This window comes from Macaca nemestrina, chromosome 1 (assembly GCF_043159975.1).
Source record: "Macaca nemestrina isolate mMacNem1 chromosome 1, mMacNem.hap1, whole genome shotgun sequence".
Taxonomy (NCBI): domain Eukaryota; kingdom Metazoa; phylum Chordata; class Mammalia; order Primates; family Cercopithecidae; genus Macaca; species Macaca nemestrina.
In genome coordinates this window covers 79,060,043-79,081,473 of record NC_092125.1, presented here as the reverse complement: position 1 = coordinate 79,081,473, position 21,431 = coordinate 79,060,043, and the positions used below count along the sequence as shown (strand labels likewise).

The 21,431-nt window shown below is 44.0% G+C and overlaps 2 protein-coding genes across 5 annotated transcripts in view; both read right to left on the bottom strand.

Annotated features, from left to right (window-relative positions):
* The window catches only part of MTARC1 (mitochondrial amidoxime reducing component 1), a 41,884-nt gene extending 25,619 nt beyond the window's left edge, over window positions 1–16,265 (bottom strand). The window contains exons 1-6 of one of the 4 annotated variants that reach the window (XR_011614448.1): window positions 15,923–16,265; window positions 11,510–11,683; window positions 6,360–6,522; window positions 5,098–5,289; window positions 4,891–5,011; window positions 3,211–3,545 (exon numbers count right to left, since the gene is read on the bottom strand). Coding sequence is in view for 2 of the 4 variants with exons in the window: in XM_011761155.3 (XP_011759457.1) it covers window positions 5,149–5,289; window positions 6,360–6,522; window positions 11,510–11,683; window positions 15,923–16,197 (753 nt within the window). In the remaining 2 variants the exon portion in view is untranslated. Of the gene's footprint in view, window positions 1–3,210; window positions 5,012–5,097; window positions 5,290–6,359; window positions 6,523–11,509; window positions 11,684–15,922 lie in introns of all 4 variants that reach the window. The other 3 variants (XR_011614443.1, XM_011761155.3, XM_011761154.2) reach the window with 3 other exon arrangements.
* Window positions 16,266–18,298: 2,033 nt separating this feature from the next.
* The window catches only part of MTARC2 (mitochondrial amidoxime reducing component 2), a 36,986-nt gene continuing 33,853 nt past the window's right edge, over window positions 18,299–21,431 (bottom strand). The window contains exons 7-8 of the mRNA XM_011761158.3: window positions 21,122–21,276; window positions 18,299–19,143 (exon numbers count right to left, since the gene is read on the bottom strand). Coding sequence (XP_011759460.2) covers window positions 21,153–21,276 — 124 coding nt within the window. The 3' untranslated portion in view covers window positions 18,299–19,143; window positions 21,122–21,152. The remainder of the gene's footprint in view (window positions 19,144–21,121; window positions 21,277–21,431) is intronic.

The following is a 21,431-nucleotide window of genomic DNA, read 5'->3' as shown; positions in this document are numbered from 1 at the left end:
CAGCAACACTGATGTTTTGTCACAAACTTTTAGAGAGGGAGAGATCACGCTGATCAGCTCTGGGAGGCTTGGCTGTGGCAATATTCAGGAGGGAGCACTTAGTGGTCCAAACTTAAGGTAACAAACGTTGGATCTGGCTGGTGGTTGAGAATAGAAAGGGGAGCCGATGTGGCTGGGGCTGGGAGGAACACAGCAGAGGGAGGAGCCAGGGCTGACTGTCACCTTCCCAGACTGGGTGAAAGAAAAAAATGAGCTGCCTGGATAGAAACAGAGAAGTTAACAGAAGGAGTTTGGGGACCAGGCACGGTGGCTCATGCCTGTAATCCTAGCACTTTGTGAGGCCAAGGCGGGTGGATCACCTGAGGTCAGGAGTTCAAGACCAGCCTGGCCAACATGGCAAAACTCCTTCTATATTAAAAATACAAAAATTAGCTGGGCGTGGTGGCACATGCCTGTAATCCCAGCTACTCAGGAGGCTGAGGCAGGAGAATCGCTTGAACCCAGGAGGCAGAGGTTGCAGTGAGCTGAGATCACACCACTGCACTCCGGCCTGGGTGACAGAGCAAGACTCTGTTTCAAAAAAGAAAGAAAGAATGAGTTTGGGGAGGTGGGGTGAGGGTGTAGGGGCTGGAGTGTGAGCACCTAAGTCTGAGTTTCTCTGTCAACCAACAGAGAGTTGGAACTGTGACACGGCACTCCAGAGGGGGTCCGGGTGGACATTTGAGGGACCTACATCAGGTGACAGAGGGTGATGCTGCAGGAGAGTGTGATCACCAAGGAGGGGAGAGAAAAGGGTCAAGGCCAGAACTTTTGGAAGTAAGGAATGAGGACAAACAGCAGAGAAGTAAGGGCAGTGCAGCCAAAGGAGAAACGTTTCAGTAAGTAGTGCCCATGGGTCCTCAGGGTGGGGTGGCAGCGACTGAAAAAGTCACTGACTGTGGCAGGTGGGGTGGATGTCTCCACTGTGGCTCTGGGGAGAAATGAGGTATAAGAAATGAGTGTGGGGAGTGCCGATGACGAAGGGAGGCAGAGAAAAGCCACAGTTGCTGAGAAAGTAGGTTCTGAGATGCACTGTGGGTCTGCTTTCCAGAAACTTCCGTGCAGGTCCTCAGCCTTCCTCCATGCTAGCCTGCTCTCTCAGCTGCACCCTGGCCCCACCTGCTCTAATCCTTCTCCAGGCTCCTGGCAGAAGCAAATATGTACCATGCAAATCAGATTCAGTCACTCTCTGGCTAAAAATTCTTCCCAGACTCCCCAAAACCAGACACCACATACCTGTGCTCTCAGCTCCCCTCCTCTCCTGAGCCCCAGTGCTGCGAGATGACCATTCTCTCACACCTTCATAGCCCTGTGTATGCACCCCTGCCTCAGTGCTCCCCCTTCTCCTGGATAATACTTATCCGGTCATTCATTTAACAGATAAGTAGTGCACACCTACTGTGTGCCAGGGGCTCTCCTAGGGGCTGGAGATAAAGAGCTTGCATAGGGGAAACAGACAATACACTAAAACCTGAGTACACACGGCTTGTTAGGTGGGGTGTGTGCTGTGAGGGGCTGGATGAGTGGGGTCAGTGAAGACTGCAGCAGGGGACTGAAAGAGGCACTGGAGTGAGCCATGAGGCCTGTGAGGGAAGGTATGCCAGGCAGAGGACCCAGCCAGGACACAGAGAAAAGGCCAGTATGGCTGGGGCAGAATGAGACAGCAGAGGGGAGTGAGAGGAGAAGGGGCTGGGAGCTGGCGGGGTGTCATGTTGGGCCTTCAAGGCCATCCATAAGGATCCCATCTTTTACTTGAAGAAAAGTGGAGAACTGTGAGAGGGCTTTGAGCTGAAGAATCACATGATGTTACTTACATCAACAGGGTTACTTTGACAGATGTGCTGAGAACAGCCCATGGATGGTGGCAGGGCTGGGTCAAGAGTGGGGCAGGAAGGCCAGTGAACCCAGGCTATTGCAGCACCAGTGGTGACTACATCCAGGCAGGGAGGGGTGTGGGGAGGAGGGCCCAGCCATAAAGATTTGTCAACTGTAGGAACTTGGGATATGAGACAAAGAGAAGAACAAAGGGTGGTTCGCAGTTTGGGGCCTGAGCCAGCAGAAGTCAGGGCTGCTGTGTGCTGAGATGGGCGAGACTGGGCACAGCAGGCTTTAGGGTGGAAACCTGACCCTCAATTTCAGACATCCTGACATTGGATTAGACATCCACATGGAGCTATGGAGAAGCAGGGGAAAGCTCTGGCAGAAGGATATAGTTAGGAGTCCTCAGGGCAGATGAGGTTTTGAAAATGAAAGAAAGAAAGAAAAGAAAGGAAAGAAAGAAAGAAAAGAAAGAAAAGAAAGAAAGGAAGGAAGGAAGGAAGGAAGGAAGGAAGGAAGGAAGGAAGGAAGGAAGGAAGGAAGGAAGGAAGGAAGGAAGGAAGGAAGGAAGGAAGGAAGGGAGGAAGGGAGAAAGGGAGGGAGGGAGGGAGGGGAGGGAGGGGAGGGAGGGGAGGGAAGGGAGGGAAGGGAGGGAAGGGAAGGAAGGGAAGGAAGGGAAGGAAGGGAAGGAAGGAAAAAGGAAGGAAGGAAAGAAGGAAGGAAGGAAGGAACAGATCAGAAAAGTGAGTGCAGACAAATGAGAAAGGTTCTGAGACCAGAGCCCTGGGTGCCCCATGCTTCAGCTCACCCCACAATGCAGGTGTTAGTCACGTCCCCAGGTCTAGCTGCTCACCACCCTCCTGGCCATGTCTTACTGGACTGTGACTGCTTGTTCACTATCTGACCACCCTGAGCTCCTCAGGAGAAGCAAATGCATTTCTTCAACCCTTGTTCTCAGGTGTCTATTCACAGCGCACACCACACAGGGGCAGCAACCCACTAGATGATGGGTGAATTACTAGATACAAGGCCGGCTCAGCCACCATTGTGTTACCGCCCAACTTCACATACAGAATGTTCTCAATTAGGAAACACTCAGAGATAGAGAGAGAGATGCGGGTTTTTAAAGTAAGATTCAATTGAAAGAAATCTCCGAGATCTGAAGTTCTACTCTGGGCTGTCTCCTCCTCTCCTCTCATCCGAATCTTACTGTCACAGAATTTTGGAGTGGAAATGGCTTCAGTATGACCCTTGGTGCACAGATCACACCAGGGGAAAGAAAGCTTAAAGCCGATCATAGGGAGAAAGCTGGGGGGTCTGAGCCAAACTCCCAGGAATGAAACTCTTCCTTACCTTTCTGTGGTACTTAATGTCCTAGAACTTTTCCACAAATTGTCATCGACCTTGATTCTCACAGCTCCCATCAGGCGAGGGAGTCATTGGAATTGCCCATGTTTTACAACTGCAAGAAGCAGAGGCCTCGGCAGGTTCGGTGACCTGTTCAGGCTTGTGTGGTCACTTGCTGAAGCATGCAGAGTGGAATCCAGCTGTCCCAGCCCCACGGATATGCCCTAGAATTCTCAGGGTTCCTCTGGCCTTGTACAATTGGGGTTCAAAACCCAGCCCCTCCTTGCTGTGGTATAGCCTAGGGCAGGCCACCTCACCTCCCCAAGCCTCTCTCTTCTCTCCTGTAAGATAGGAATGATAGCTTTACCCTGCTGGGCTCTGTGAGGCATAGAAGAGACAACATACTTAAGTGAAACACAAGTGTTTATTCAAAACCCTCCCCACTCATTTCTCTTTTCCTGAGAAGGAATGTTCTCAGGAAAAATGACTCTCCTAGCCATAGCTAGTGGAAGATGAATATCAAGGACATGGTCAAAGGCAACCAAACAGAGATTATTTTCCTGTTGTCTGAGTCAGGCTGGCCCATTGTGCACAGGAGCAGGACAGGCAGCGCTCCCTTGTCACAAAGAAGCACTGAGAGACGCCCAACCCAGGACCGTGGGGGATATGCACACAGTCCACCTGCCTCACACTAGGAAGTTCTCTGCCATCTTTAGAAGAAACGCTACCCTTGGAAGGTGGGAGCCAAGAGTATTTTATATAAAGCATTAGCAGTGGATTTGGGAGTACTTTCATTATCCTCCATCGATTGATATTGCATTTATACACCTCATAAATTACATTATCCAAATTGATCCTTCAACAGACCTTTAAGGTAACCCTAGGCAGAAATACGATTATCTCATCATTCAGGCAAGGTAAGTGGGACATAGCAGTGCTGCTCAAAGTCAAGCAGAAGCCAGCACAGAAGCTGAAACCAGCCCTCACATCCTCTTGTTTGAATGTGGGAACCAAATTCATATATTATTTCTCTTTCAGCACAGCTTTGCCTCCGTACAGCAAAAGTGAAGAACAGAATTGGTTCCTCTGAGTACAAAAGGTTAAAACTCAATTGCTTTGACTCCATTTTTCCCTGTTATGGAGGAAATGGGCAAACGTAAGAACCACTGTATTGTCCCTTTTACCTCTCCCTTCTCAACATAAACATGAGGCACAACAAGAGCTCCTGAATTCCTAGCTGGGGGTCAGGGCTTCTGTTGAGTATCCACAGCTGGTGGCCACTCCCCAAGCCTCTAGGCCACCAACCTCTGCCTTCATGGAAGCCCAGGGAGAGAATCAGGTTAAACAGCCAAAGCTATTTATTACAAAGTAAATTTTCTGCCATAATCCTGCGGAATCCCGGACACCAAGCCTCAGGGCTATTCAAGCTAAGTCACCACGCAGACATCTGAGGGCAGATGGAAGGTGGCACTGCAGGCATTTTAGGGCAGTGCCATCAAGCCCAGGGGCAACAACCTCTCCCAACCCTCACCCAGCAGCCTTGCGGTAAATGCCTGTCTTCTCCAAGAGAGCCATCTACTAAACAGGAAGACCATCCTTCGACAAGACAGGAGCACACACTTTCTTTGTTCCACGGCCCACACAGATCATGTAGTCTGTGCAAGAAAATTTGACTCAACCACGAACCTGTCAACTCAGAATTCTCCTTAGAAGCCACAGATACTGAACTGCTTCCTTGATGACAGTCTCTGACCCATCAATATTTGTATCCTCCACACAGAAGTCTGCACTTATTAGGTGAATAAATCTAAAAATCAAATTGTTATGTATTACAGAGTTGATAAACAATGCACCCTTCAGAATAATCTAATCCAATGTCAAAGACTTTCATACCTTAAAAAAGAAGTCAAATCCAAGGAAAGATGCAAAGGGGCATAGCGTTACCTCTGCATAGACATCGCATCCTGAAATTACAATATTGGGCCTGAAGTTGGTTGCTTTAACTTTCTTCTCTAGCCTGGAGTTGAGATCCGCTAGCGACGCCTCAGAAAGGATCATGAATGGGCTGGTGTCTGAGTAAGCAATCTGATAGGGAAATACACATTGTTATAACACGTGGCACACCAACTTTTCAGTGGCTAGGTGTGCCTAGCTCCTAGACATACCCTCCGTGCTCCACCCCACCCCACACACAATCTTTCAAAGTAGTTCTCTTATTCTTTTAATAGAAGTCACAGTGACTCAGAAGCTTTAAATAGCCTTGAGACAGCAGAAACTGCATGGTGGAATGAAGGGAACAAGGACTCAGAATCCATCCTAAGCTGCCACAAGGCCTGTGCCCTTGGGGACATCACTGCACCTTTCTAAGTCTCCAATTTCTCGAATGTTTAATAAGTTGGTTGAGTTTGATGACCTCATTATGTTTGATTTAAATGCTCACTAATTCCATGAACACTTATTTTTATGCAACTTACAAATTAATATTTATGTTGACCATAATTTATGCATTTGCTTGTTTATTTATTTATATATTTTGAGACAGGGTCTCTTTGTAGCCCGGGCTGCAATGCAATGGCGCCACCACAGGTCACTGCAGCCTCAACTCTCTGGGCTCAAGCAATCCTCCCACCTCAGCCTCCTTAGCAGCAAGGACTACAGCATAATTTCTTTTTTATGCGCATGGTAAAAGCAGTATATGGTGCTACCAACCCTGCTTTTATGATGAATCCTTAGAGCTTTATGCCATTAAGGCTGATCATTTGAGTCTGTGTATCTCCACACCCATGCCAACTCACATAGCTGGAATCTGACATACAACTGCAAACTAAAAATTCTGGACTCCACGTGCAATTACAGAATGGAATGAAAAAAAAAAAAAAAACACTGGTGCAGGACAGTTTTGAAACCCTACTGGCATCAGAATGCTTACACAAATAGGAAGGTAGATGCTCAAGGGCAAAAATTCAAGAGTCCCCCAAATGAAGAAACAAATGATGCTTCCAAGGGAAGGGCTTTATTTCTGCCTACTGCTTGTGGTCTAAGCTACCAGAGGGCTGCCCCGAAAACAAGAGAGCCGAGGTCATCAGAGATGCCACCTGAGCCCGCCGGGCTGGGGGTGACTGCTTTCTACCAATAGAGGCAGCAGAACCTCTCACCTGGTCCTTGGGTCGGAACAAGTCTGCTATTTGGTGAGGATGTCTCGGTCGCATGTGAGGCTCGAAGTGCACCAGGCGGTAGGACTGTGACTTCAGGAAGCTGGTTATCCACTGGGCGGCGGCCTCACCACAGTCTCTGCCCTCAATCTCCAGGCCATGGACTCTGCAGGGGTGGCAGGAACAAAGGGCAGACATGTCTTTGAAAATCCACGCACCCTAATATGTGCCAGTTATATCAGAAAAGCTGCTTCTAGCTGTAACATTACTGTCATATCTTAATTACCAGAAGATGTAATTTTAGTGCTGGCTCTGACTCCGAACCTGCGTCAGCCCACATGAAAGTGAAAGCACCCCTTTAAGCTTTGCTTTCCCCATTTTAAAAAATCAAGTTTTGTACAACTGTGTCTCCCTACCTGGAAGGAATGCAGGGAGGATGAAATGAAATCATATATTTGAAAATGTACTGAGTTCTCCAGAAGAAAACTAATGTATCAGTGTAAACTTAGAATTACTGCAAAATCTAGTTCACCCAGCTGAATAGCGACCAGAAATCTTTATTCACAGGCCTGGCTATACTTTGCCAGTATAGTAACAGCAACAATATGAAAATGTTCTATAAAGTCTAAAACATTACAGATAATAACTTTATATATAACAAACATTAACAGTAATAGTCTATTTATTTTATAATAACAATAATAATCTACTAGATTTGATTGCAAGTTATAACTTTGTAGGATTTGAAGTTCCTACTCTCCAGCACATAGCCATGTGCAGGGCTGTTCGGCATTATATGAATTTCACAGCTATAGAGAGGAAAATAAATGCTATGGTGTAGGCCAGCGTTTCACAAAGTGCAGGACCATTACCACTGCTGGCATTCAAGATAACTGCAGATGGCACCTGGGTATAGCATTAAATAACAGTGAATTGCACAGAGAGAAATTTCAGTTTAGTGGTAATAAATCTTTACGTTTTAGCAGCACTTGATAATCACCTCTTCTAACAAAGAAAGAACACACCTTAGGTCCAGAGACCTCTGTAGGCAACAGTTTCTAGCTAGAATTTAGTAATGTTTTAGCATATTGAGTGTTTGTTAATTTCTGGCAAATTATATAGGTAGCAATATAAAATTTGTATACAGGTAGCCATATAAGGTTTATAGGTAGCCACATAAATTTATATATAAACCCATATATATAAATTATATAGGTAGCCATATAAAGCCATATACCTGGCAAATGATATAGGTAGCTATATAAAGTTTCTTTTTTAAATAAATGTGTTTAAGATTAGTTTTTAAGCTGAATCAATTTAAAGAAAAACATTAAATAAATAAGAGCACAGGTGGTTTATGGTTTGGCCTACTGTCATGGTGGTGTTATGCAAATGCTGGAAGTTTGAGAAAGCTTAGTGGATCAAGTAAATCTACTTGGCTGGGCATTCCATTTCCACAAATGACTAGCTCCATGACCTTGGTGATAGTTTCTTATTCTGAGACTCAGTTTCTTCATCAATAAAATGGGGGTAGGAGCACAACTTTGTTGTGAGGATTAGGAACAATCTGTAAGAAGCCCCCAAACAATTCTTAGGACTGGGATGTGCTCAGTAGGCAGTAATGACCTAGGGTCCTCCAACCAAGTTATTTCAAGCTATCTTTGTATAGTTAGTCCACAAATCAAACATTTAATCAAACAAAAGCATCCATTCTCTAATAATAATGTACAAATGGATTTTTATATTGTGAAATAATATTGAGTATAGTATCCTATATGTTTTTATATAATTTTATTTTATTGCTTTATATCTAAAATGAGAAATCATTACTAACAGTGTCTGGGTTACATAAAGCAGTGGGATTAGTGTATTCAAAGGTTTCATAAATTTTTAAAAACTTCAGAAGTGTAACACTCATGTAGAAAAGTGCACTGCTGTAGTATATGACTTGATACCTTTTCGCACACTGTCACCCCACCCATTCTAAATTAACTTCCTGAGAATCAGAGGGCTGAAATATGCACCCAAGGTCTATGAAGTAATGAGAACATTTACAAAGACCAGGAGTGTTTGTGTTACTCTTTTCTGGATCAAGATGAAAAATAAATAAAATGAATAAAATAAATGTACCCAAATATACACCCAAATGGATATTACCTTTCAGAGCAGTCACCTTGGGAAGTAATCATTCTAACCTATTATTAATCATATCTACTTATTACTACTTTTAAGCCTAACCTCACTTTTTAACCAAAAAAAAAAAAAAAAAAAAAATGGTCCTATCATTTTCTTATTCACAGGGTTTAGCTCCAAACAATTTTTTACTTTTCCCCAAAAATCAAATTCACCAGTTCTAGAACTGAGTGTATGTGAAGGGCTTAGCGTCTGTGTGTGTGTGCAGTTTAATGTCTGAAATGCTGATTTCAGAAGCATCTTGTGAAATGCCAGCATTATCAAATATCTAGGTATGGAGACAGCCTTGAAGGTCATTGCCTTGTTAGATGCCTCTTTGCTGGTGCCTAAGAAAAAAAAAAAATCAACCTCCTTTCTCCAGAGTCAAACTCTTACAGCTCACCAAGGTACCCTTTCAGTCTCAACTTGCCATTCGGCAGCCCAGGGCTTCCCTTAGTTGCTTTTACAGGAGGGTGGGAGGGCGCACAGCAGAGGATGTAAACAGGAAGGCTGCTTTGACTCCTCAGGGCTTCAGTTCGCAATAATTATTTTTACAAAGTCAAAACATTTGCATCTATCTTGGGCCATTTAGGCATCTGCCCTGTTAATCTGACACTGATTTCCATTGCAACCTCTATTTCTAGATCCTGGGGTTCAGGTTCATAATCACCCAGAACTTGAGGCCTTTCAGCGAGTAGAATTTGTTCTGCCTTCTTCCTGCTCCTCCCATGTTTCTCCTGAGTTCTCACTGGCCTCTGCTGTATCTTGGCCCCAGCACTCCACCTGTACACTGTCCCAAAGAGTGCAAGCAAAGAATTAAAATAAAATTCCAGATGCTTCTATAACCTTTGACCCTTTGACAAAGATAATGTAGGCATGGCTTGCGATGGTTTGAGGTTTGAGGCTGTTTGCCTGAATAATCCACAGCAAAAGTCCCTAATTCTCTGTATCTTATTAGTAGCAGGCAAGGCACGTGAGAAGATCAAGTAACATCTTCAACCATGAAAACAGGTGTACTGCCTGTGATCACGACCTTCTGAAAGTGACCCCAGAGCCCCAAGAACTCATCAGAAATCTTTAAGAAACTGTGGGCTGAGGTTACAACTTCCTCATAAGAGAATAGGTTGGGCTGTCAAAAGAAACCTGAGTCCAGAAGATCCTTGGAATCTTTGGATGAAGAGTCTGTATACTACCGTAGCATGTCTAAGCCTTTTCAGTTTACAATTTCCAAGCATGCCCTTGTTTAGTCTTTTGGGCATGGACCAAATGCCCATATGGGACTGTGAAAAAAGTTTCGAAACAATTTCAAATGAATTGAAAATTAAACAAAAAATTAACTGTAAGAAAATATGGGTAAATATCTAACCATGGCAAATAAACACAAATCATGACATGGATAAACATGAAATACAAATTGCAATATAAATATTTAAAATCTTACCTCATTCAGGGAAAAATGCAAATTAAAGTAACAAGAAATTATCGTTTTTGCTCATAAAAATGGCAAAATATTTTTTAATATAATGGTTACAATGGAATTGGTGAAACTACTCTGCAAACAATTTAGCAAGATGTATCAAAAGCCTGCAGGATCCATATTCTTATTTCAAACAAAACCACTGCTAGAATTTTTTCCTAAGAAAACAACAAATGATATAAACAAAGATTTATGCCAAGATACTCATCACATTCTTCTTAATATCTGGAAAAAAATTAAGACAATCAAAATGTTTAATCATGGGGCATGTTAAAATGCATTAGATGACACCCACACAATGAAATATTATGCCAACATGAAAAATGGTATCCTTAAAGATTTTTTAACAATATGAAAAAATACTCAACATTATCAGTTTAAGTATATAAACAATATGAAAGGATTTTCTGTATTATTTCAATTTGTTTTCTAAGTAACAGGCATAGAGACAGAAAGAAAATATGCCACAATATTAATTACAGTTATCACAGATTTTGTTTCTTTTTTTTTTGGTATTTCCCAATTTTTCAACAATGAATATGTACCACTTTTTTTAATCTGAAAAACCACCAATTTCAATAAAAGTATATCATCATATTTAAAACTAAAATGTAGAAATTATATCAGTATTGCATTTTGTGAACTTTTCTGGGTCTTTAGACATTTTTCAGATAACTACATTTTTTGAGGTGATACTACTTTTTTATGATAGGCTATAAACTACATGTAACATTCACAGTGCATTTTTATTCCAAATGCAGAAACTATAACAAGAATATAACTAGACCAACTTTAATTTTGCCGTAATGAGATAAGAAATCAACTCTAGACATGACTGCTTAGAGGCAAAGCTAGTTTTCCTAGAAGAATTGCTTCGCTGCAGCCCTTCTGATGTTGAGGGAAGGGCTTCTGTACACAACACCCTCCTGGGCTGCATCCCCAGCCTCATTCTGACACTGACCGCTGAGCAGCCACTGGCTGGATCACTCTTCTAGCTAGAGCTGTTCTTTTCTATTTTGGTTCTTTCATTAGAACTAAATCTTATGGGTCACATAGCCATTTGCAACTCCTTTCCTAACTCAGATTTGGAAGGTACCCAGTTTTTCCAAGCCAAGTAGAAAAAGTTCTATGAGAATACGTAGATCGAATCTCACCTCTGCTAGGATACTCGCCCCCACCACTCCTACCCCATTTTTGTGCTTGATCTTTGGGTGCTGTTATTTTTCTCTTGTTGACATGACAATATGCTTTTGTTCTCATGGGTTTCTACATAGCACTTTCAATGTGTTGTTGTCATCTCAACAACACAAGTTTCTGAAGCTGCTTCCTTCTTTCTCCTTCTTTTAGATCTTCATAATGTTGAAGACTTGGTTTTACATATGGTACACACGCAATCAACAGTTCATTATTGATATGTTTCTCAGGATTCCCTCTAGAGTTTACGCTTTCTCAAAATTGCATGACTATTCATTCATGCAAGGGCTACGACCTGCCCTTTCCTTACCTGCACTTGCGCACTGCATTTGTGGTGGGCGTTTTGATGGGCAGTAGTAGATCCTTTGTGTAGGCTGCACTGAGAGTCAGGGTGTCACCATCACAGGTCAGGGAAATCAGGACCAGGCGAGGTTCCTGGCGAGCGGTAACCATGTTTCCCTCCTGGTTGATCACAAGCCAAAACCTGCCATTTTCAAAACACAGGATATATGTGAACTAGTATGACAGGAAGCCAGACTCTGGAGGAGCTCCAATTAGACACTGTTGTCATCTTTGACTTCTTCCCCATAAGCCTGGTGTGTGTGAGTTTGAGAGTGTGTGTCTGTCTGTCTTAAACATCAGCACACAGGACTCAGTCTGTCACTTAATTTCAAAGGGTTTAATAACCACTCAAGCATCCAACATATCTAGAGAACAGTTTGAGCTCTTTGATGGCACAGAAATCAAAGATGTTAATTATATTTTCATCTCAATCTCTAGAAAGCCTGAACGCTTTCATTAAACATGCTCCAAGCAGATGACAAGAATCTATTTTACAGAAAGACTTTAAGGGCAGGAGGAAACGCAGTGCCTGGCATCCGGTAGGCAATGGGCTCTCATCGGCGGAAACAGGAGGGCTGTTGCTCATATTGTTCACAGAGCATGCAGTTTAGCTAAGCAACATGCAGTGCCACTTATACTCTGCCAGTTCCAGCCCCCCACCTTTAAAAACTTTTTATGTTCCAATATTCAGTGCTGTCCATTCTGCAATTTGCTAAACTAGACAGTATTTTTTTCTCTGGCCCAGTATTCCTGGTCTACAGGTACTTCCTAGAAAAAAAGATAAATGGAGAAATAAGGGCAATAGAAAGAGCCATTTCCAGAACAAGAACAATACGTTTTTGTAGGTTGTCTCTCAGCTACCAAAGAAACAAAACATATTGTCATTTCAATCCTTTCAGTACATGCTAATCAAATGATTACAGTTATAGAAGTGAGCATGTGCTTTTGAGATTTCCAGACATAAGAAAAAAATATGGCCGGTACTTTAGGTCGTTCAATATATTTCTTGCATCACTTCCAGCAGGTTATCATGGCTGAGCTGTTCAGCTACACTAGAAAAATATGCTCAGTATAAGCCCTTTCCCTAACTGCCCTTTTATCAGACTTCGTTTCTGCACAGACAGAGGCCTGCCCTGCCCCAAATCCTTGGGACCAGCAGGTGAATATTCTCCCTAATATTCTTCCTGGTAATGGCAGTTTAGATCTTTCTAAAATGCAAATCTAACTTTAAGACCCCCTCATTCAAAATCCCTCCACGGTTCCTGCTTTCAGGATAAAGCCAACTCCCAAGCAAGGGCATGCACAGCCCTTCATGATCCAGCTGCTGCTCCAGCCATTCTTACCTCCCGAGGTCTTCACACAGGCCAGTCTTTTATACATTTTTTTTAATTGCAGTAAAATAGATATAAAACATAAAATACCTAGCATACTCCTATGTACAGACCCAAAAGAACTGAAAACAGGAACTCAAACAGATATTTGTGTATCAATCTTTATTGCAGCTTTATTCAAAATGCTAAAAAAGTAGTAACAGCCCAAGTGTCCATCAACAGAGAATGGAATTTTTTAAATGTGATTGTAACCATTTTGAAGTATGCGATTCAGTGGCAGGAAGTACATTCACAGTGTTGTGCAACCATCAGCACTATTTGCAAAACCTTTTCATCACCCCAAACAGAAACTCTGTACCAGTTAAGCAATAACTCCTCATTTTCCCCTTCCCCCTGCCCCCAGTAACATCTAATCCACTTTGTCTCTATAAATTTATCTACTAGACATTTCATATAATCAGAATCATGCAATATTTGTCCTTTTGTGTCTAGCTTATTTCAATTAGCGTTATGTTTTCCAGGGCCATCCATGTTGTAGCACATATCAGAACTTCATTCCTTTTCATGGCTGAATAGTATTCCATTGCATGTATATATCACATTTTGTTTATCCACTCATCCATCAATGGACACTTAGTTGTTTCCACCTTTTGACTACTGTGAGTAACATCATAATGAAGGTTCCACACTCAATGCTGCAAAGAACATTCACCCTATTTATGTCACAGTTCCTTTTGGTAAATACCTTAGAGTAAGTTTGTCCAACCCATGGCCCGTGGGCCACATGTGGCCTAAGATAGCTTTGAATGCAGCCCAACACAAATTGATAAACTTTCTTAAAACATTATGAGATTTTTTTGTGATTTTTTTTTTTTTTAACTCATCAGCTATTGTTAGTGTTAGTGTATTTTGTGTGTGGCCCAAGACAATTCTTCTTCCGATGTGGCCCAGGGAAATTTAAAGATTGGACAACCCGGCACAGACTGTGCCAGCCTTTCCCCAGCATACATCATCCTCTCAAGCCAAGTGCCTTTGCCCAGCTTATTCTCTCTCTGGAAAGTTCTTCTCCCAACTTACTTGCCCAGCAAGTTCTGAATTATTTTCCGGTTTTCAGTTCAAGCTGTTACTTCCTTTCTGAAGTTGTCCCTGATGGCTCCAGCCAGCTTCCAGCACTGCAACCTCTATGCTGGCACGCTGGCACGTGTCACAACCTCTGTTTAGTTGGTTATCACCTAGGACTGTAAGCCAGTGTTGGCTTCTCTTGATCACACTTCCTGGGAGTGTGTGTTGAATGAAAATAAAGAATTTATCATAGTGTCTGGTACAAAGGCCAGCTCTTCTTATCATCTATTGTAATATGAGCTCAAAAACTGCTTTTTGAATCTACGTAGTAAAATTCCAGGGCCCTTTGCCTCTCGGGCCTACAAAAACTAATTCAGTAAATTCTACCACTTTTCAGAGTCTACTATACAAAACATGGATTTTTTTTTTTTTTTTTAGACGGAGTGTTTCTGTCGCCCAGGCTGGAGTGCAGTGATGCGATCTCCGCTCACTGCAAGCTCCTCCTCCCAGATTCACGCCATTCTCCTGTTTCAGCCTCCCGAGTAGCTGGGACTACAGGAGCCTGCCACCAAGCCTAGCTAATTTTTTGTATTTTTTAGTAGAGACGGAGTTTCACCGTGTTAGCCAGGATGGTCTCGATCTCCCGACCTCGTGATCTGCCCACCTCGGCCCCCCAAAGTGCTAGGATTACAGGCCTGAGCCACCGCGGCTGGCCCAAAACATGGAATATTTAGGATCCTTGGTTTTCTTCCTGAAGCAAAGATGCATGTATCACTAACGTTTCAACTATGTCATGAATTGCCCTCTGTCTTGGGAGCTGGTAGGAGAAAGGTTACAGCTCCCATGAGTCCTGTGTTACTTGCTGAGCTGCGAGGGCTTCTCTGGAAAGGAGTTTCAAGTGCAGCCTCACAATGAGACCCGGGGCTGGCCTGAAGCCAGACCCTAAAGAGGACAAAGCCGCCGGCTCCCGGGTTTTGCAGCCTTTGCTGAACCCCAGGAATCCACGCAGCTCTCAGAACCCAGACAGAACATTAACAAGATCACTCTTTACAAAGCCCCAGTGTGCTAAAGAAAATAAGAGTCCTGGTTCCGCTGCTGTGTGGCTCTGAACTCAGCTTCTTTATCCACAAGGGTGCTTGAGACAATTGGGGAAAATAGCATCTGCAATGCCACCCCCGCCTTTTTTTTTTTTTTTTTTTTTTTTTTTTTTTTTTAACTTAGTCTCCCTCTGTCGCCCAGGCAGGAGTGCAGTGGCATAATCTTGGCTCACTGCAACCTCCACCTCCCGGGTTCAAGCGATTCTCCTGCCTCAGCCTCCTGAGTAACTGGGATTACAGGTGCGCGCCACCATGCCCGGCTAATTTTTTTTTTTCCCCTTAGTAGAGATGGGGTTTCACCATGTTGGTCAGGCTGGTCTCGAACTCCTGACCTCAGGTGATCCACCCGCCTCGGCCTCCCGAAGTGCTGGGATTACAGGCGTGAGCCACCGCGCCTGAAGGTATTCCTTGAACTGCAGTCATTACTATTATGAGCCCCGCCTTGGTGCGCTCTTGGAGGGCTGGACTCTACAGTTTCAGCTTTCCCCAAGATCTCAAGAAAGTCACTGAAAATAAAGCTACTGGGAACCAATCTCTTTAAGCTAGCCACCTCCACTAAATGGAGATTAAGAAGTTTGCTCACTGGCAGACACCTGGGAGCGATACCACACCTCAGCAGGAGCACATGACGCCAAAGAGCCAGTGGGAGGTGGAAATCCGCCCAACCCGGGAAAACGGGTCCATGTGCTCAGAGTCCCAGAGCCCCGGGATCTGATGCTGGGGGCTGAGGGTTCCTTTTTCTCTTTGGCCTTTTCTCATCCAACTCCCAGTTTCTTTGTAATAGGAGGAAGGACCTGTTAGCAGACTCTGCAGTCCTCCCCTGCACTCCTCCCTTCTCAGACCCTTGCCCGAGGCGGATCAGCGCTGCCCCGCGCCCGCGCTCGGCCGTACCTGTCCCGCAGGTTGCCGCTGCGCAGCCCCATGGCCGTGCACTCGGCCTCGCTCACTGGCACCCCCTTGCAGGATTTCACAGGGTAGATCCAGAGCTGCGCCACTGTGCCCACCTGCTGCAGCAGCCGCCGGCGCTGCGTGGGCCATGCGCGGCGCCAGGCGACAGCCCCCAGCGCCACCGCGGTCAGTCCCAGCACGGCGACTCCGAGCCACCCGGGCCGGGGCTGCGCGAGGAGGACAAAGCCGGCCAGCGCGGAGGAACCGGCGGCGCCCATGGCTGGCTTCTCCGCGAGGTGCCGGCGGCAAGGCCGGAGCGCGCTGGTAGCCCCGGGCAGCTGGGGGAAGGTGCGGCCTTTGGCCCTGAGCCCAAAGGGTGGGCAGTTCCCAAACCCTTCCGGGCCAATCAGAGCAGTGCGTCCTTTTGGGGGGCGGCGCGGGGAGTGGGAGGTGGCGGCTCAGCTTCCACTTGGTCTGCGCCCCATGGCTTCTGCAACCTTCCGTCGCCTGCAGCTCAGGGCGCCGTGCCCTCCCCCACGATCTCTGCAAGTGACCAGTTTATTTACTTACGTATTTATGGGGTTATTTGACCTAAAATAAACAATAGACAACATTTGCAGGACAAAGCGTGATTTTGAAATTAAAAATCAGACAGCGGGCAGCAGCTTCTCCTAGGAATAGTAGAGAGCGGGTTGGCCCTGCCTGGCCTGCGCAGTGTCCAGCTCTCTGCTGCGGCCGCCGTCCCCGCAGGCTGCCCAGGGTTTAGGGAGGTTCCAAAGAGTGGGGGTCTGGTGGAGGAGGATGCTACCAGGCCCTCTGCGCCAGCGAGACAAGGCCAGAGTTCTCCCAGCGGCAGTTCGGAGCGGCAATGGGCGTCTGAGAGCGCCTTCTACGCTCCCGGCGGGGAGCCTCAGCTGCAGCTGCATTGGCAAGGCCTTGGCTCAGAAGTTCAGCACTGCACAAGGTCCCCAGGCTGCTTCTGGCGGGAGGGAATGTCACCTGGTCCTGCAGGCACTCACCTCAGTCACTTGTCACTTCCAAATCAGGTTATATTCCAGTCAACAATATCAGCACACCCGAACAGCATGGTTTAGGAGTCAGGCTCCTGTTTGATGTACCAAGCTATCAAAGGAAAAAATTACTCAAACGCTTATTAAAAAGGTAAGGAAGACTATTCACGGCTATTGTAACAGGGGCATCACAATAGGGGAAAGAGATTAGGCTCAGCTCTGTATTACAGCGAAGACTGCTGGGGGTTTATAGCCAAAGAGCAAAGTTCCTGGGGGTCAGTGAATGAAAAATCACTAAGAGGAGACATCAAGTGTAGAGGATTCTTGATAAACCCACTTAACAGGATTCTACTGAACTAGGCAAGGACTTACACACTGAAGGTGACAGATGAGGAATCTGAGCAGATATCAAGGATGATCAGATATCAAGGATGGGAGAATACTCTGGAAACTGACTAAGCAGGATTCTTGCTAAACTGGGCTCTGCAGGGAGTAGGGTGGCAAGGTCAAGGCCTCATGAAGAAAAGGGCTCAGAGGAGACTGAAGTTTGGTCGAGAGCCTGTGTCATCCGCAGCTCAGCCATGGTCCCCTGAGCCAGGAGTGTACATTTCAAGACTCAGCCAGAATTGTCCATGCAGGGCAAGGGTGCCTTGGAAGAGAGAAGCGGGAGTTCGCCAAGAGAAAAGAACAACCCTCTCCTCCAGATGGCAACTCACTGCAGAGCAGTTCCGTGCTCAGGGAGGCTCTGTCTTTACTGGCCTGAACACTTATCTGTCCTGCTTTTCTGCTCTCTTCTCTTCTCTTCCAACCCCAGGTCACACCCTGTCTGTAAAGGACACAGCTCCGCAGGACGTACCACTTGATCCTCCTCGGAAAGGCAGCTCCGGGGCACCAAATATGTGTTTCTGTTTATCTCCCTCCTGAATTCCTCTTTGAAAATTTAAGAGGAAAAAATGGCTCCCCTATTTTAATGGTTGACTTTAAAGTTCTGATTCTTCCATTTCATCACTTCCAGAATTTACCCAGGGCTACAGCTCACTTACCACTTTTACCTCACAGGGTGCGGAGGATGGTGGTGAATTTCAGTCCCAGAACCCAGCAAAGGAAAATGGAGGAGGAGGGAACAACCACTCCTCACTGACCACTAGGAAGGCCCCTTGCGGACACTGGCCATCCTGCCACAGACAGGACACCGGTGTGCCTGCAGCTCACAATGCCCTCGCCCCCTGCCAATGACAGAAGCCAGTGTTTGTGGAGTCAGATTGTGTCTCTGGAGGCAATCAGAAAGGGTAAGGAAAAATAAATTGCAGTGACTCAAATTCTAATATAAAGAGAGAAGCCCAGGAAGAAGACTCATAAATACCAAAGATAAAGCAGGATTGAGATTCACGTTTATTAGTTACAAAGAAACCATAAAATTGTAAGTAGGTGAATTCATCCATATACTATTTCAGTGAATATTTTTGCTTAAGATCATACAAAGTAGTTCGTTTTTTTGTTGCAAAAAAATTATTTGCATTGAAAAAAATACGTTCATGCTGTCTTCCTTGCGATCCTACCCTCAAAATTCCATCCTCTTTTAAAGGTCCTCTTCTTTATCTTACTTGGAATTCCAGGTGGTGTATCTGGCAGTTACACACAAACAGATTACTTTTATATGGCTTAACAAAGGTGTAATAGAATATTAAAACTAAGTCTATAAGAGAATTTCCATACTCAAGTACAGCCCAGATTCCATAATGCTAGAGCACATGAGTGAAAAGTCAACAGGACTCAATGGCCACGTAAAGACCAATATTAGGCATTTGTGAGTGTGGTATCATGTGTCCTGCACATCAGGTAATCCTGATAGGTAATAAAAGGAACACATTTTAAAAACATTTTTGCAGTTTTTTAGTTGATTCATTAAACTTACTTAATCATCAAAAAGTCAGGAAGTAAAAGCATAATAGCCATGATAACATTCAAAATAGCATTTTTGATGATGTTAATTATTTTTAAAGCCTTCAGTACCTAAAATTTATACATATACCTTCATATTCCCACCTTTAATACTTTCCTTGCATTAACCTGGAGCATACACAACTTTGAAAAGTCAAAAATCGAGATTGTTTTCCAGGGTAAAAATAGTTGAAGGCTGGATAATAAGGATTTGCTGAGGTATTGCTGCCGCTGTTGTTAAGATCTCAGTCAATCCCTCCTGGGTGCTGAAGCCTGAATAAATAATAAGAATCTCTGGTTATTTGGTTATTTATCCTACTGTTCATAAATAATTCAAACTCCCACAAAACAGTCACTTATTGAGGTTATACATATAAATGTATGGTGCAGTGCTGTGCAGAAAGCATGGCCTATTAGCTCTAATTCACATCAGCTCCCAGACCGTACATCAGCTGACTTAGCTGAGCCTTTGTTTCTCATTCATAAAATGCCTATTATCATATCTATCTCACAGAGATCCTCTCACAGATAAAGATTACACAAGGCCTTCTGGGAAGCAGAGACAATTGGAAATTGAGGCTGAGTAAACCACAGATGTTCGTTGCCTCCATCCACTGCAAAACAGGATCTGGTTAGATGAGTTTGTGACCAAGTGACATGGAAAACCCTCAGTTGTTAAGGTATCTCACAGCCACTGGGCTCCCTCAGATGCAGAGAACACGTGAAAGCCCTTGGCTCACACATTGATCCAGGTCCAGTCAATCATGACTGGAACAGCAGGACACAGGATCAGTTTCACTCAAGCTAGATGGCTCAGGCTTGGGTCCACTCTTCCCAAATGGGGCTTTTAGAAATGCCAGGCACTTAGGAGCTTCACAGTTTCCTCTCTAGTATTAATACTTATTATATTTCATCAAATCCAAGATATACCAATTGTAAAATGCACCATTATTTTATGCATCACTGATTCACTGATAATTTTATGCATCACTGATATTTTTCAAAAGGCACCCTGAATGTTATAAGAAGCTGACTGATTTCAGAGATGTTAGAATAGGATCTCAGAACTGATGAAATATGGTAATGGTTATGCAAATACCTAGTCATAATAGTAGTCAATAGAGGTGTAGTTCCTTTTTGCCCACTTCAAGGGAAAAGCCTGTGTCATGTTTATATCCACTATGGAACCTAAGACTGGATCATGATGGAATGATGGCAATAAAAAACATAACTAATATTTACTGAGCACTTTATTTGTGTTGCAATGCTGAAACTTTATACGAATTAATACTCAAGATAACTTGTGTTGGTTGTTTTGGTAAGTGCTATTATTCCCACTTTGCAGATAAGGGTACTGAGACTTAAAGAGAAGTTAAACATCTCATTCAACTTAGGAAGATGCTTGGATTACCAACCCAAGTCTATCTAATGCTACATCTAGACCTTCTAAGCCACTATGTTACCCTGTCCTTGAGGACGGTCAGGTTGTGGATGTCAGGACTGCAAGGGCAAGTAACACACGTGAGAAGCTCAGGCCAGAAACAGAGAGAAGGATGGTCAAGAGTTTTGGAGATGAGGTGACCTTAAGAACTGGGTCATGGATTTTATGAGAGAACTTGCTTAAAATCTCCAACTTGAGGTCTTCTGACCAACTTTCTCATTCCTTTAATTTGGGAGTTAGGCTTTTGCCTCCAGGAGTCAGGGCTGTATTGGACACGATGAAATCAATGTGAGAACATTATTGTCTAACTCATGATTCAGGACCCAGTCACCTTGATGCACTGATTTTTTTTTTCAAACTTCAATTATACTTTAAAAATACATTTGATAAAAAGCATCCAATTTAAACATTTTCCCAAGTTGATGTTGAATAATTTAAACATTTCCTCTTCTGAGACAGAAAAAATAAATACAAAACTCTTGAGAATCAGTCACCTTCATTTCCCTATTCCTTAATGATGTTCTGTAATAAGCTGTGAACATATACCTGTCTTTCTGCTGAGCCTCTTCCATCAGCATTTTACCATTAAATGGGAAATAGGGGTGGAGAAGGCTGAGGTAGGAGTACACAGATTACTGCAGGGAACAGAAATTAAGGGCATTGTCCAACTCCAAAGATCAGAATACAAAACTGCTTATTCTCTCAAGAATTAAAGCAGCATAACATTAAAAAAAAAAACAAACAAAAAAACACATACACAAGAAAATGCAGCAATGGCTCCAAGACAGTGTATTCAGAAGCAAAGCTGACCTTTTACCATATCACCCTAGTGGATCCGTCACTACACCATCCGATACACGGGGTCACCAACTCTCAGGCTTCCAATTTTTTCCACTGAATAATAGATCCCAAAAAGCGGAGACAACTTGTATAATTCCCTCTCAGAAGGATCGCACAGGCGGTAGCTGAAACAAGCAAAAATTCAATCATCAGACACAAGAAGGAAATAATAATCAAAATATTCTCAATAGAACTCAAGTTTGCCTTCCAATTTATTTATAAATACACAGCAAACCTTTTCTAAAATGTTGACAGAGAAGTCTGTGGACAATTAGTCAAA